Source organism: Odocoileus virginianus, chromosome 12 (assembly GCF_023699985.2).
Source record: "Odocoileus virginianus isolate 20LAN1187 ecotype Illinois chromosome 12, Ovbor_1.2, whole genome shotgun sequence".
NCBI classification, from domain to species: domain Eukaryota; kingdom Metazoa; phylum Chordata; class Mammalia; order Artiodactyla; family Cervidae; genus Odocoileus; species Odocoileus virginianus.
The window spans coordinates 13543578-13561005 of NC_069685.1; the positions used below are offsets into that span (position 1 = coordinate 13543578).

The 17428-nt window shown below is 40.7% G+C and overlaps 2 protein-coding genes across 2 annotated transcripts in view; one reads left to right on the forward strand and one right to left on the reverse strand.

Moving 5' to 3' along the window:
* Window positions 1-8568, forward strand: part of FREM3 (FRAS1 related extracellular matrix 3) — a 102117-nt gene extending 93549 nt beyond the window's left edge. Inside the window, 2 exon segments of the mRNA XM_070475813.1 lie at window positions 3535-3684; window positions 7925-8568. Of these exon segments, the coding sequence (XP_070331914.1) occupies window positions 3535-3684; window positions 7925-8166 (392 nt within the window). The 3' untranslated portion in view covers window positions 8167-8568.
* Window positions 8569-13981: 5413 nt separating this feature from the next.
* The window catches only part of SMARCA5 (SNF2 related chromatin remodeling ATPase 5), a 37841-nt gene continuing 34394 nt past the window's right edge, over window positions 13982-17428 (reverse strand). The window contains exons 23-24 of the mRNA XM_070474811.1: window positions 16033-16140; window positions 13982-15256 (exon numbers count right to left, since the gene is read on the reverse strand). Of these exons, the coding sequence (XP_070330912.1) occupies window positions 15191-15256; window positions 16033-16140 (174 nt within the window). The 3' untranslated portion in view covers window positions 13982-15190. The remainder of the gene's footprint in view (window positions 15257-16032; window positions 16141-17428) is intronic.

Here is a 17428-nt window from a genome sequence, read left to right on the forward strand (position 1 = left end):
ACAGCAGCGTGTCTGTGTCTTCAGCTGTAAGTCCTCTTTGGATCTTGGTATGAAATTTCTCTGAATCTGCATAGTGAGCTCATTTTAAAATGATGGTCATATCTCTTTCAAAAGTTTCCCTTTCCACTTTGTCATATTTCTTTTTCTTATTTCCATTTAAGGGACATTTTCTTTTAAAGGAGAGAAAAACACCGCTATGGCTGTGGAATCCACTTAACATAAGTGGTCAACATATTCTACTCTCATAACTGCCCACCCATAAGAATTATTGCCAGCATCTCAGATTTTTAAACAGACCTTGAGTGACAACTACTTAGAGATACTGCTGGCTGCCCAGTGCATCTCTTTCCTCTATTTGAACAAATCTCCTTATGCTCAGTATACAGAGCATCTCAGAAGAATTTCATGATTTCTCTTCTAAGTCACGCTGTCCTCCTCTTATATTCTGTATCTTAAGGTATTCAGAGAGGCTTGATTCTTGGGCTCCCCTTGTGGCTCAGCTGGTAAAGAGTCTTGATTCTTACATTTTTTTTTTCTGAACAGTGACATTACTCAATTTTTTTTTATCTTTCTTATCTTTCTTCCTTCCCTAATACCACACACAGTAAATTCTCTGCTAAATAAGCAGATCCATTAGTCTCAACTTTAAAAAATATTATTTGTAGTAAGTTCAAAGTATATCAGAAGTGAGTTAAAATTAGCCACTCGACCAATTCTTTAATACTTATAACACAGCAACCGAACTATTTCTAAGGGGATGTGGAATGTGGTCCCTGGTCTGGAGGTATTGGTAAGGCTCTGATAACACAGAACAGTGTGTGAGAATGGCGGCTTTAACATTTTAACTTTTTAAAGAGGTGGTGAGTCACGAGACCGTGATAAGGGTGATGTGTGTCACCTACAGTGTGGAGGAAACTGGCTCTATCTGGAAAATCTCAGTGTAGGAGATATGCTGATTAGCTGCTCTGATAGATGAGCAAACAAGAGATGCATTAAGATGAGGCAGTATCCCTAGGGTGTATCAAGCAAAGGATGCAGGAAGCTTGTCCTGGACCAGCTGTGAGCCACGCTCGCGGCAGAGAGCCAGAATGGACCCGTCTTAGGCCTTGTCCAACAGCGCCATCTAGAGGGATGAACAATCCCCACAGAAGCACCGCCAAATCCTAATATATGAGGAAGGTTTAGCGATCAGCCCGGACAGGGATGCAGACTGAAGGGGCTTAGCACACATACATCCTTATCAAAGGGATGGCAGATGAGAAGCACTCAGCCATGGGAATGAGAGATCTCCAAAGAACACACCGAAGTGCCCATGAGAAACAGAATCTGCTTTCTTCCATCTTCTAAGACCCAAGAGTGTGGTCACCATAATAAAACCCATCAAGATCTTGTCTGCTTCTCTTGCTTCTCCACCCTGTGTCCTGTCCAAGCTTAGAGGTCTCCAAAACATCCGCCAGCAGCAATGGGGAGGTGGATGAAACTTCTGAGTCAAAAAGAGAGAATGGGGACTTCGCTGGTGATCCAGAGGCTAAGACTTGGCATGTTTCCAATGCTGGGCGTCTGGCTTCCATCCCTGGTCAGGGAACTAGACCCCACCTGCAGCAACTGAAGATCCTGCATGCTGCAACCAAGACCCGGTGCAGCCACAAAAAGAAACAAAAAGTTTTAAGAGAGAATGACCTCCCCACACCCTTTTCTGAGTGCAGACCCCACCTGTGATACAGCTGAGGACAGCAAATAGCCAGAGTGACCCATCACTGCATCTAGTGAGCTGTGCAGAGTGTCAGGGGAGCACGGGATAAGGAACAACTCCCCCCTTAAGGGCATATACGGCCTCCCAGGGGCTTCCCAGGTGACACTAGGGGTAAAGAACCTGATTGCCAATGCAGGAGACACAAGAGACATGGGTTCGATCCCTGGGTCAGGAAGAGAACATGGCAACCCAATCCAGTATTCTTGCCTGGAGAATCCCATGGATTGAGGAGCCTGGCAGGCTACACAGTCCATAGGATAGCAAAGAGTCGGACACGACTGAGCGACTTAGCATGTACGCGCACACGCACATGACCTCCCAGAGCAGGTTACTCAGTCAAAGTCTTACAAAAGGAGTGTGTGAAATTAGCATGTTGAGAAGGGAGTTTCAGCTCAGAGGACATCACCAGTGAAGATGGAGGCCCTGACCACGTGCTGTGCTGGCTGCCTGGAGAGCTATTCTGTGTAACAGGGTCACGAATGTTACATGAAGACTCCAGAAAGAACAAGACGCTAGTCAGATTACGAGAACTCTTGTGCACTACCGTCAAACGTTTGGTAAAGCTCTCTGCAGCACGAAGAGATCTGCTAAAACATATCCTGGGCAAATACTGCTTGTTACAGTGGATTTCTACCTTCCAAAATCCAAATTCCATCCTGACATGCTTCTGTGTTGTATCGTGCTTGCCGAGGTTTCGTCTCTGTCGTGTTGATTTTCCATTTATCATCTCAGTGGTCACGCCTCTGTGGTGAAGCTGCTGCCTGGTGTTGATATCTTTTTGCCTCTGAATTTCACAGTCTGAGGAAAAGCATTCATTTCTGACCTTTATCATGTCAAATGTAACAGCTGGCCCTTGTATAAGCTTTGAAGAGTCAGCTAAGCTCATAGGCTGCGTTTTAGAACCGAGAGAGCTAGCAGTGGATGAGTACATCTGCTTGGCCAAGTCTTGGCTTGTCAAACTTTCCCCCCATTAGATGTTTTCCTCTCTTCCACCTACTCTTGGGCTTCCCTGGCGGTTCAGATGGTAAAGCGTCTGCCTGCAATGCAGGAGACCCGGGTTCGATCCCTGGGTGGGGAAGATGCCCTGGAGACAGCAATGGCTACCCACTCCAGTATTCTTGCCTGGAGAATTCCCAGGGACAGAGAAGCCTGGTGGACTACAGACCATGGGGTCACACAGAGCCGGACATGACTCGGCAACTAGCACATTCACTTTCACCTGCTCTCAGAGCCTGATGCCCACCCTGGCTGCCCCCAGCCTTCTATTCTAGGGGACCCCTTCCCTGCCTCTGCGGGTAGCAGCTCAGGAATAGAGTTTCTGTCTGTCTTTGTGACAAACAAACATATGGGATAAGGTGCAGCAGCAGACGCCGAGTTCAGACCCCTGGCTGGACTGTGCCTCAACATGAAGGGCCCTTCTCCCTTGAGAAAAAAAGCCTCCCTAATTCCCCACCATCTCTTTCCAAACGATAGCTGGCTTGCCGGAGTTACAGCTAGTTGACCAGTTTCCCCAACTGGGAAACTTCTTTGCACGACAGATCTCTCTTAAAGGAGGAAAATGAATAGAATTGTGATTTTCTCTCACTGCACTTCCTGGAATCTAAGCCATCATGGCATGAGACTCCTTGATGTGGTCTTTTGTGTGTTTTGCCTGTTTCCTCTCGAGCCCGTGGAACCTGTCAAGTCTGGTGATTGTGAGAAACACCCAGGCTCCCGCGGGGCCAGAGATGAGGGTCCTGGGAGGCTGCAGCGTTCTTACTCGTCCCTTCACGTCTCCCCAGAGCCTGCCTTGCACTTTGGGGACACTAAATATCACATTGATGAAAGTGCTGGCTCCGTGGAGGTTTGCGTCCAGAGGACAGGCACGGACCTTTCCCAAGCGTCCTCTGTCACCGTGAGCTCCAAGAGAACAGAGCCAGCCTCAGCAGAAGGTGAGCAGCCCATTTTTAAAATATGTCATCATCCTGACATTCATATAGGGTGAGGTCTAGTCTGTTCTAGTGTAGCATGCCAAGTCTTTGTGGAGAGGCTCTGATTTAAATTTTCTCTTCCCTGGGCATATAGAATGACTTCTGCTGTTTACGGAAGAAACAGAATATTCAAGTAGCAGCCTTATGACTTGCTGATTCGTTCATTAACTACTTAGGAAAGTGAAGTCGCTCAGCCGTGTCCGACTCTGCGACCCCATGAACTCTAGCCCACCAGGCTCCTCCGTCCATGGGATTTTGGGATTTTCCAGACAAGAATACTGGAGTGGGCTGCCATTTCCTTCTCCAGGAGATCTTCCCAACCCAGGGATTGAACGCAGGTCTCCTGCATTGTAGGCAGACGCTTTACCGTCTGAGCCACGAGGGAAGTCCCATTAACTACTTGCTTGGGTCCAAATTAACCTTCCCAAGTTAAGAATATTCGCTGTGACAACCTAGAGGGGTAGGTAGAATGGGGTGGGAAGTGGAGGGAGACTCGAGAGGGAGGGGACATAAGTATTTATTGGCATAAAACAACACAATATTGTGAAGCAGTTACACTCCAATTAAAAATAAATACATTTTTGAAAAAGGAATATTTGTAGGACTTCCCTGGTGAGCCAGCAGGTAAGACTGCACCCGCCAAAGTAGGGGGCATGGGCTCCTTCTCTGGGCCGGGGGGATTGCACGCCCCGCGGGGCAGCTGAGCCCGCGCACCACGACCGCCGAGACCACGTGCCCTGGAGCCTGTGCCCCCAGCGAGGAGCCCGTTCTCGAAACTAGGGAATGCACGCGCGGAGGAACAAGGACCAGCACAGCCCCAAATCAACTAATTTAAAAAAGAGTACTTGTGGATACTAGAAGCTGCTCAGAAACACTATGTCATACCAAGGTGTCCCTGTGATGACTGAGCAGGTATGCCAGCTCCTGGGAGTCTCCAGGCACCTATTGGCCCCCCAGGAGCGTAGGAGGCTCTCACGTCTGACTCTCCAGCATTTTCCTTGGCTTCAAGCAGCATGTTCTCACACCCCACTCCCCTTTGCCTTTCCTGATGTGGACAATCAAAGCCTGGCTGGCAGTAGAGTTAAATGGTTCTGAGCATCACTTTCCCTGTATTGAAGCTGCTTTACCAACCAAAACAAATAAACAAAGACAAAAAAAAAAAAACAAAAAAACAGTAGGATTCAGGAAGAGAAAGGGAAATTTCCATCTGCGTTGAAATCCACATTTTTTTCATTGTTACCAGGGACCTTAATCTCCTGGGACGTGACAGGCAGCATAGGATTAGTGTCATACAGTCCAAGACACATGAGGATACGTGAAGATAAAAACTAAGTAAAAGCACAAATCTTGCAAATAAAACCCAGCAATCTAAAAACCTGCAGGAACAGGACATGAAGAGAAAATGTTTCTATGAAAATGTGCACCCAGTTTCAACATGTACCCAAGAAACAGTTAAGGGAACGGAAGACAATTTGCTCTTGGGAGTATTACCATATTATAACACGCCAGTGAATATATCACATCATACTACATGATGCCAGTGATGGTGGGCCTTCTGCTGAGTTCTTTTGTTGTTGTCTTGCTTTTTTTTTACTTTTCTTTCTTCCTTCCTTTGCTTAATTTTCAGGCCAGGCTCTTTCTCACTCTATATATGTTTGTGAAACCAAAAGTGAATAGATCAGTTGGTTCCTTGGACTCTTTTTATGGTTGGAAAAAAAATTAAAATTTATTTGGGTGAATTCCTTTTTATACCAGTAATGACCCTCTGCTAGCCCTCAGAGAGGGATGGACAGATAGAAGTGATCTATGCTTGAGGTCATGACTCATGGGTTTGAACTGGAGCTATGCAGAGGTAACAGTTTAGACTTGATAATCTCTAGAGTCTAGAAAATGACATCTGCTCAGGCTGGTGAATTAGCAATAATAATGATGCATACATAGATCATCATTATTTATGACATAAATAATAATTTCTGTGTACTGAATGCTTGCTATTTGACAGACTCTGTGCTAGCATCCTTGCTGTATTATCTCTAATCTTCACAACAACTTTGGAAAATAACAATAATCTTCCCCATTTTGATGTTAAAGAAATTGAGACTCAAACAATGAAATAGTTTATACAAGTAAACAGCAGAATTAACATGTGAACCAAAACTCATAAGATCCCAAATCCCCTTTCTTTTACTCTCCTGCCTTGGTGCTTTTCACCATCATCTTGTCTTATTTTTTTCTTAATGTAATTATCTCAAACTTACAGAAAAGAAATAAGTACAGTAAAAAAAAAAAAACCACTTTGTTTTTCTTGAACCACTGAGAGCAGGTTGCCAATAAATCTCGAACCATCTCTTCAAAAATGTGGAGGTCATCTCCTATAGAGACGTTCTCCTGTGTACCCACAATACAAGCTTAAAATCAGGATACTGATACATGACTACACTCTTATCTTCAGACCTCATTCAAATTCTACCAGTTGTCCCCCAAATCACTCATAAAGCAAGAAAGTTCAGTTCAAAATCACATTGTATTTAGTGCCATGTCGTTTAGTTTTGTATACCATCTGGACAGTTTCTTGGCTTTCTTTGACTTCCATGACTTTTCTATTTTTCAAGATTATAAACCAGGGGGAGGGATAAATTAGGAGTTTGGCATTAACAGATGGACACTAATATATATAAAAATAGATGATCAACAAGGACCTACTGTATAGCACAAAGAATTGTATTTAATAGTCTTGTAATGACCTAAGTGGGAAAAGACTTTGGGAGAGAATAGATATGCATGTATGTGTAACTGAAATGTCCTGTTGTACACCTGAAACTAACAGCATTGTGAATCAACTACGGGGCTTTCCTGGGAGCTCAGACGGTAAGGAGTCTGCCTGCATTGTAGGAGACCTGGGTTCGACACTTGGGTCAGGAAGATCCCCTGGCGTAAGGAAGGTCAACCACTCCAGTATTCTTGGCTGGAAATCCCATGGGCAGAGGAACCTGGTGGGCTGCTGTAAGCCACCCGGCTTCTCTGTGCATGGCGTCACAGAGTCAGACACAACTATACTATACTCTAATATAAAATAAAAATCTAAAAGAAATATTACTAATTAGTTTTGTAAAATACCCAGCAGGTTGGGCGTGTCTGATTTTCCTCATCATTAGATTCAGGCTCTGCATCTTCAGAAGGAATATCACAGAAATGGTACTGCCTTTTCACTGCCTTCTAGCCAGTGGGACACAATTGCCATTTATCCCGCCATTGGTGATATGAACTTTGATCACTTGGCTAAGGTGGTTAAGGTGGTATGTGCCAGGTTTCCTTACTATGAAGTTACTTTTCTTCCTTTGTAATTGAGAAGTCTTTTTGTGTTAGTCGCTCAGTTGCATCCGACTCTTTGCAGCCCCATGGACCTGCCAGGCTCCTCTGTCCATGGGGATTCTCTGAGCAAGAATACTGGAGTGGGTTGCCATTCCCTTCTCCAGGGGATCTTGCCAACCCAGGGATCAAACCCAAGTCTCCCACATTGCAGGCAGATTCTTTACCATCTGAGCCACAAGGGTGGCCCCCAAGAAGTCTTTTATGGGGAGATAATTTGAGACAATGTAAATATTCTATTCTTCCATTTATTTATGTATATTACTCAGGGTTTCTTATTCTATTCTCTTTGACTATAATTTGTCATGACATTGGATGACCTTTTAAATAAATAGCAAATAAGTGATATAATGAGGTGAGCCAGCTTACAAAATGATTAATAATTGAGAAAATGGCAGAAACTTCATGGCCCAATAAAACTGAGCAGAATATTGTTAAGTTTAAACTAGATGTCTGGGAAAGGTGAATGAGTGAAACCTGGTCAAAACGAAAGTCACAATCATGATCTTAACGGTTCCAAATAGAAAAGGGAAATGCCTTCATTAAAACTTAAGTTGCCTTGAGAGCCTTCAGTGTATCGGTGGGATTTTTGTGGAAGTGCTTGGAAGCTGATGGAGAGCATTGGTGGGGATCGCACGTGGTGACAGATGTGTGGTGGTTGTGGCATTTTGTAGAATGTGGAGATTGCCCCTTTCTGAGGATCAAGCCAAAAAAAATGAGTTTGAGGGTGCCATATACATAGGACAATGCTAAGGACCACCCATCTTTCTCTGAAGGAAAACGTCGGGCAGTGACTCCTGCATCTTACTCTTGGCTTTTCCTTTCCCACTAGCTGGATTAGATTATATTGGCATCAGCCAAAAACTGAACTTCGCTCCAGGAGTGCGTGTTCAGATGTTCCGAGTGACAATCCTTGCGGACCTGGGACAGCCCATCTTTGAGGGTTCAGAGCGGTTTGAACTACTTCTTCAGATGCCACTGGGTGCAGCACTTGGAGAACCCAATAAAACCACCATTTTCATCAATGACACCATCGCTGACTGTAAGCAGAGTGCTTGTCCTCCTTTTGGTTGAAAGACTTTAAAGGAGAGGAAGCAGCCAAAACAGTTCTCCTAACAACAGTTTCCAAATCACTGCAACCCTGGGATATCATTGGTATTGTACTGTCCTTGGTGTTACATACATTCTGGTGATATGTGCAAGTGTAGTTTATGCAACTGTATGAAAACATAAAGAGCAAGAATAAGCCTACAAAGCATTATTAGACTGGGCTCTGTTTTTTCCTTTTTTGTCACCAAGGCCAGTGAAACCCATTGTCATCAATTAAATCAACAGTTAAGAACAAAAGGCTGAACCTTTCTTTGTCCACTGATGCTGGGCAAAAAGCACATTTCAACTACAGTGATGCCCTCACCCTCTTCCAGTTTTTCAGGTTATAGTGCTGAGGGTGCCCTTAGCACTCGTTCCTGACCCTCTCTCCAGATACAGGAGCTGATAAAAAGAAGGGCACTCATACTCAGCATATCACCCTGAACCACTCTAAAAAAGCCAGACTTCCTTCCAGACTGGTTCCCAGGTGGCGTGGCTCATCAGCAAATAGGAATGGAAGCTGTAGGTTGGGATCCTTCAGGCAGCACCACGTCCATCTGTGGGGTGCATCTGGGCTCCTGCTCTTGAGCTGCCTCGTGCTACCAGCCTCCCTTCTCCTCAGACCTAAGGCTGATGCCACAGATGAGGAAAATGGCCCATCTGTAAGCTGCTTTAACAGCAACCAGACAGGAACGCCGCTTGGAGGTTATGGTGACTCCCCAGAAGTCAGCGCAGACTCTGCGCTGCAGGGTGAAAGGTCTTCTCTCCAAGTTGACCTTGACCATCCCTAGGAGATGTTGTCTGTGCATCAACACAGAGACATGTTTCTGACTTCAGACCAGATCAATCATGTCTCCAAAGTGACAATACACAGGGAAAACGTGCTCAGAATGGTAAAAATGGTATTAAAAAAAAAGGGTCCTTTCTGTGAAAGATGACACAATCAACCAAAAGCATTCTGTCACCGAGTCCAGTTGACCACTGTCTATTCATCACATTATCCCTATAAGGAGAGGCACTTATCTCTCTACCAATGAACATCTCATCTTCGCTATGACTCAGCCATTATTCATTTAATGACCCACACACTCAGCATGCTGCCTTTTATAGTTTCATAAGTGGATTTACAAAATTGAGTAGAAAAAAGCAAGTCACAATCCAAGGTTATGTAGCATTTGTCCCACGTAAAGGAAAGGGAAACCAACAAGTATAGTGAGAGGTGCTAACTCGGTGCATCTCCAACTTCGGTAAGCATCACCGGGAGGGCTTGAGACAGAAATGCAAAGCCGCCCCGCCAGGTTTCAGTTCAGCAAAACGGAGGACGGTCTGAGTGAGTATCTGTAATTTTAACAGCTCCCGGGCGTTGCCGCTGCTGCTGCTCCTCCAACCGCACACCTGCCTCAAGGTAACCGCGAGGCAATGACTGATGCTAGACCGTTACAACTCACCAGAAAAACCTCTTCTAAAACTATCTGCAGATCCAAAATTCAACTTAAAAGCATTTTGGGGTTTCCCAGGTGGTGCTAAAGAACCCACCCTGCCATTGCAGGAGACATAAGAGATGCGGGTTCTATCCCTGCGTCAGGAAGATCCCCTGAAGGGCATGGCAACCCACTCCAGTATTCATGCCTAGAGAATCCCAGACAGAGGAGCCTGGCAAGCTACAGTTCAGAGGGCTGCAGAGTCGAACATGACTGAAGGACTCAGCACACTCTGAAATAATATTGGATCTTCCTCACCTAAACTAAAAAATGTTACCCTGTTGTTATATGTTAATCTTCACGTTAATACGAAGACATTTGTATTGAACAACTATTAAGGTTTCATTACTTTGCTTTGGTAAAATGAGTTTGAAGCAGTACTTTTCAGATTTCCTGTGCATGAGTCACCTTTGAGCATCTTATTAAAATGCAGATTCTAGTGCAGCAGGTCTGACGTGAGGCCTCAGATTCTACATTTCTAACAAGTTCCCATGTGAAGGTTTTAGTCTATCACTGCAAGTACAAAGATGACCATGTTCATCGTTTTCAAAATACATCAGATTCAGGGTGATATATCTTTCCAAGTCAAACTTGCAGTACTGAGTGATACCTGAGACACAAGCAGAAAAGTGGCTTCAGAGAGAGGTATACGTGGTGAGGATAGCAGAAAGCTACCCTGATCGCTTCTGCTGTCAAGTTCCACCAATGTTCAGTGAGTGACTGCCCAAACACATGCAGTAACGTTCAACGTGCACAAATCCACGTGTGAGGGCTATGCTGTATTCTGGCTTCAGACAGACTGAGATAGGTTATGCTATTATTTTTACAAAGAGCTGCACCTGCCTTTAAAATGGCTACAGGACAAAGAGGACACAAACAGATGGAGAAATATACCATGTTCATGGAATGGAAGAATCAATATTGTCAAAATGGCTATACTACCCAAAGCAATCTATAGATTCAATGCAATCCCTATCAAACTACCAACGGTATTTTTCACAGAACTAGAACAAATAATTTCACAATTTGTATGGAAATACAAAAAACCTCGAATAGCCAAAGTAATCCTGAGAAAGAAGAATGGAACTGGAGGAATCAACCTGCCTGACTTCAGACTATACTACAAAGCCATAGTCATCAAGACAGTATGGTACTGGCACAAAGACAGAAATATAGATCAATGGAACAGAATAGAAAGCCCAGAGATAAAGCCATGAACCTATGGTCACCTTATCTTCGACAAAGGAGGCAAGGATATACAATGGAAAAAAGACAACCTCTTTAACAAGTGGTGCTGGGAAAACTGGTCAACCACCTGTAAAAGAATGAAACTAGAACACTTTCTAACACCATACACAATAATAAACTCAAAATGGATTAAAGATCTAAATTTAAGACCAGAAACTCTAAAACTCCTAGAGGAGAACATAGGCAAAACACTCTCCGACATAAATCACAGCAGGATCCTCTGTGACCCAGATCCCAGAATTTTAGAAATAAAAGCAAAAATAAACAAATGGGACCTAATGAAACTTAAAAGCTTTTGTACAACAAAAGAAACTATAAGCAAGGTGAAAAGACAGCCCTCAGATTGGGAGAAAATAATAGCAAACGAAGCAACAAAGGATTAATCTCAAAAATATACAAGCAACTCCTCCAGCTCAACTCCAGAAAAATAAATGACCCAATCAAAAAATGGGCCAAAAAACTAAACAGACATTTCTCCAAGGAAGACATACAGATGGCACAGAAACACATGAAAAGATGCTCAACATCACTCATTATCAGAGAAATGCAAATCAAAACCACAATGAGGTACCATTATACGCCAGTCAGGATGGCTGCTATCCAAGTCTACAAGCAATAAATGCTGGAGAGGGTGTGGAGAAAAGGGAACCCTCTTACACTGTTGGTGGGAATGCAAATTAGTACAGCCACTATGGAAAATAGTGTGGAGATTTCTTAAAAAGCTGGGAATAGAACTGCCGTATGACCCAGCAATCCCTCTTCTGGGCATACACATCGAGGAAACCAGATCTGAAAGAGACATGTGCACCCCAATGTTCATCGCAGCACTGTTTATAATAGCCAGGACATGGAAGCAACCTAGATGCCCATCAGCAGATGAATGGATGAGGAAGCTGTGGTACATATACACCATGGAATATTACTCAGCCATTAAAAAGAATTCATTTGAATCAGTTCTAATGAGATGGATGAAACTGGGGCCCATTATACAGAGCGAAGTAAGCCAGAAAGATAAAGACCATTACAGTATACTAACACATATATATGGAATTTAGAAAGATGGTAACGATAACCCTATATGCAAAACAGAAAAAGAGACTCAGATGTATAGAACAGACCTGTGGACTCTGGGAGAAGGTGAGGGTGGGATGTTTCAAGAGAACAGCATTGAAACATGTATATTATCTAGGGTGAAACAGATCACCAGCCCAGGTTGGGTGCATGAGACAAGTGCTCGGGCCTGGTGCACTGGGAAGACCCAGAGGAATCGGGTGGAGAGGGAGGTGGGAGGGGGGACTGGGATGGGGAATACATGTAAATCCATGGCTAATTCATTTCAATGTATGACAAAAACCACTGCAATGATGTAAAGTAATTAGCCTCCAACTAATAAAAATAAATGGAAAAAAAAATAAAATAAAATGGCTACAGGAACCAAGATAACTATGCCTGAAACAAGTGCATTATTTTGGACTTGGCTCTTCCTACTTTTCCCAATTTGAACCTGCCTGTCCACTGAGTTAATTCCCCCAGGGAAACTGACAGGAACAGTGTTCAGTGTTAAGGACTGGTGGTTCCTCAGAAATGAGATTTATGTATGTTCCTTAAAATGTCACTACAACTGAACTTATCCACAACACTAAGACGTCTTTAACCGTTTTTTAAAATCACATGTTCACAGAGTCAAATATTATAAAGCGTAATCACATTTGAAATAATTACTTAAAACCAACAAATTGGTATTAGCTGGTTTAATATTAATGTATTGACCCTTTTTACTATCATGTTCCTGTCACACTTGACACTGAATGTTCTACAACATGTAGGTATCCATAAATGCCACTTACCCTAAATTAGGGTATTGAGTTCAGATTAAAACATTATAATGAGCATATGTAAGCCCTGCAATAAAATTAAAGCACATACTTTAAGTCTACTATATGAATGAAATACCCTAAATTAAAAAAAAAGTTTGCTACTGGAAAATTTTCCATTTTTCCCTCCCAAGGTTACATTAATATTTAAAACACTGAAGTTGAAATGTAACATTAATTTTACTAGATATCTTCCCAATAAAATATAATCTTCCCAACAGAGCAATACATAATTATTTATTAAATGAAATAGTCTAACAACTGTGACCCTGTGGTCACCTAGGTAAACACCTAGCCTCTTCTAAGCTGGCTTTAGGACCATTCATTTCACCCATTTAAACTTCCTATTCCTCAACTGTAAACTGAGGAAATCAAATGGGTTCCAATTTTGAGTCTCCTCTACCATCAATTCCTCTTTTAAAATAGTTGGTTTGGCTTAGTCATCATGTTTCCTTAACTAGCAATATAAATAAAAACTTGGCTCTATTCTAGATAAACGTCCAACAGTGATATCGTAACTGACCTGTGAACCACAATGCTAAACGTTGTTGTTTCTTTTCATGCTTTTTTCAAGTGTTTCAATTTACACATGTACCTCCCAGTGTCCCTGAGCTCTGAAGGGCTGGCACTAGCTTCCTTTTACATTTCCACTCTCTCCATTCCCTCCCAACACACACACACACACACACACACACACACACACACACGGCATTAGCTGTTTTTGTCTTGAAAACACTTCTCCTGTGATCTCTGTAAAGTTTTCTTCAACCTTGTTTTTCCCAATTATTTCTTCCAAAATAAAGCCACCACTCTCAGTAGCTTTTTCCATGGAAAGAGTAACCATTCCTCAATTTCTGCATACATTATATCTGTAATTGTTGTTTTAAGAATCCAAGGTGAGAAGTCAATGGGGGGGGGGGGGGGGGGAAGAAAACACAAACAGATCACTCCATAAATTGCTATAAACACTGCATTCTGCTTGACACCGCCAGCAACAATCCCGCTTTTTAGAAGTAAGCAGTATTAGTAATATTATAGAAATCAGCATTATAAATAGAAATCTCAATTATGTGTGGGCAGATAAAAGCAACTGATATGGGGAGAAAATCTAAGGAAAAAAGATAACATCCCAAGGGGAAAAAGTGAATAAAAATCAAATGAGAAAAGAAAATTAAAGAAATGGAAAGAAAAGACCACTTAAGGATTATAAAAGTTATATTTATTCACGATGCTACATTTATTGCATTCCCTTAGAAAAATGGAGAACTATTTATGTACCCAATTTGCACATATAAAACTTTATACAAATTATGTGTAGCACATAAAGGCCTCTGGTACAGCTAAAATCCTGACACTACAATTTGGGTAATCCTGCTTCAGGGTCTCCAGTTTATCAAGTCTGTCCATAGAAAATAAAAACTGGAATTAATTCATTCTTGCTGTTCACACTTAGAAATTATTTTAAATATAATAAAATAAAATTTTCAATTACTCTAAAACCCAAAAATGGTTAAACCGGAAAGGGATACATTTTGTTACCAATTTCAATTTAACAGTACGACAAATTGACACCTTATTTTGGCTGGGTCTTTTTAAAAAAAGAAAAATCATCTTAAGTTTTGACATTATCTTTCCAAGTTGTGGCTGCTTCAGAAGGTTAATTTGTCAAAAATATTTACCAAACAATTAAAAAAAATAATAATAATATTCCTTTTACAAAATGGTACAATAACACCTTAAGGAACCAGAAAATACTAAATGTCTTTGGCTATACAACTAAAAGGCCATTCTTCCAAACAGAACAGGGCATATTCACCTCAGAACTATAGAAACAGCGCAACAGAAATATGCATAGAATTTCATGAGAATTTGTCTTGCCTTTTTTTCCCATTCTACCCATATAACAAGCAAGGAGAATGCAATGTACATAATCTTCCTGGATGAGACTCAATAGCACTACAAAGAAGATACCCAAACTTCTGCAAAGGCAAAGTCAATTAAAACAATTACACAACTAAGTGAAGACTGAAGGGACATGTGTTATCTGCAATTTTCTTTTTTTAACTTGTTTGCTTCTTTTTAAGCGTCACAAGTATAGAAATTATAGCTCATAAACAAAGTCACAATCCTCACAAATGGAACTATAATAGAAAAATAAATCAACTGAAACATTTATTAATAAATGAAGCCTATTTTATTACTTCAAGTGTTAATGATAAAAAAATTTCAGCACAGCTGTTGCATTTAAAAAAGTGAAACTACATACTATGTTTCTAGCTCGGTAAACAGATGAACCTGATGTCGTTGAATGACATAACAATTGAGCATTGTACAGTACATCTTATGAAGACCCGTAAATTAAAGAACTACTGGTTTAAAGTTAGTGATTATGAAACAAATATGTATTCATAGTTTCAGCTTCTTTTTTCTTCCTCGGCCATCAGGTGCTCCATCCATTTTACGCTTCTGTGTCTAGTAACAAACAAAAGGATTTCCTTCATCACACGAGTAATATTAACATGAAATACATTGGAAGACACACGATAGCACTTTACTAATAACTGCCACTTGGTAACAGGTATTAATTTTCTTAACCCGAAGAACCTTAATTCTCTAAATAATCTTATCTACATATTTTACTAACACAAAAATTTTACTGCTATTAATGAAGTAATGAGTAATTCACAATTAGCAACAGTAAGTCAATACACCAAACAAATGTACAACACATGCTTCTTATTAAAAAAAAGCAGTAATGAGAAATACTTCGTGAGGTTACATGAACACCAGATTTTCTGCAGATGTTCATTTACTCATGACCCTATAAGTTATTACTAAATAACAAAATTAAAACTTTTCCTCTCTTGTAATTTTTGCCTTCACAATGCTAAGAGGTCACTGGGGAAAGAAATCATAGTCTAGAAGTGAACAGTAAAAGGTCACTGCTTTCCTAATATTTCTTTAAATATTCTAACATTGTAACCTGTATTCTCATAGTCAAGGGTAGACTCATGGCATTCACAAGACAGACCTTACCAAACTTTTACAGATCCCCACATTGTGAATTACCATAACATGATATTCCCCACACAATGCAATCAAGTTTGTTTATACTTTTTAAGCAATTTAGGTTATGCTATCTACCAAAAAACAAGATTAATGCATTAGTGGTAAGCCAAGTAATATTCAAATTCTTGAAAAAATTTAAGTCTCCCAAGAAAACATTTACATTTTTCATCAGTACTTACTGAAGGTTTTGGTCCTCTTTTCTTTTTCTCTGCCTTCTCCTTTTCTTCTAGTTCCATATTTTCTCTTTCAATCAAGGTAATTAAGGTGTTACACCTCCTCTGCAGTTCCTAAGTTATAAACACAACTTTACATGATAAATCTGTATTCTCCATCTATAAGTTTTCATGAATACAATTTCAAAACCAAAGGTATGTTTTAATAGCATAATATCATTTACACTCCCAATAGATTAAAATTTTTGAAAGCAAAAAACTACTAATTTTCATACACATTCCATGCCAGGAGGATTAAAAAAAGATGTGTACATCTTTCACTTCATTATTTAAGGCCATGCTACTGTGTATTCTACATACATCCTTCCTTCACTCAGGAACTGAAGCAGTGAAAATGACCATCTCTTAATATGTGCAATACTGCTACTAGCATTGATGCCTGAGAACTGTCATCTATATATAAACTTAAAATACTGCCAATTAATATTAATATTTGAGGGTTAAAACCAACTTAAACTGTAAAACTGGTGTTTTCCTTGTTGTGACAGTACTACACAAACAATCACAACAAAATCATTTAAAAATATCATATAGGACACAACCATACAAGGTTTGGAAATATCTGCAATAGTACATATAGAGAGAAGGTACACTACATCCAAGTTCTGAATTTACTGAGATACACAAACCAGAATGTTTTACAGATGTGCTATGATATGAATCTGCTTGGCTTATAGACAAAGATTATGCCTCAACTGTTTCACCACAAGGGGAAGGGGCCATACACATATTATCATTTTGTATGTGTGCCTTAACATGAAACATGTTAGGAAATAACAGTTTTAGACTATGGTATTATACCAGTAATGTGACACTGCATCTTGCTTCACTTAATATAAAATCACTTACTATAAATTGTTCCTACTTTAAAAGATATAATACAGAGCTTACAGCAACTGAATCTGTCTCCTCTAACTGTATATTTATAATGCATTTATAGAGCAACATTTCCCAACCTAGAGTTTCATAAAACACCAGCCTCCAATGACATTTAATGGAAAAAAAAAAACCCTTCAGTGGTCAAACACTTAGAGATTGCAAACTATCCCATCCTGAAGAGCAAAAATGTATTTTAAATACACTGAGAGAAATTAAGTCTCAAAATTAAGACTACAGAACTTTTTTGGCATTAAATAATCCTGAAGAACAAAAGATGAAGCTAAAAATTAAAAGGTGGTAAAATACATAAGGGAAGAGCAATTCATCAAAGCTGTATTTTTCTGAATTCTAATTTTAGGTCATAAAAATGGAAGTTGCTGATCAGAACCTAGCATTAAAACGGTAGTGTTTTACCACACTATGCTCTTTTTAATTAACTGAAAATTCAGTATTCTGATGGGCA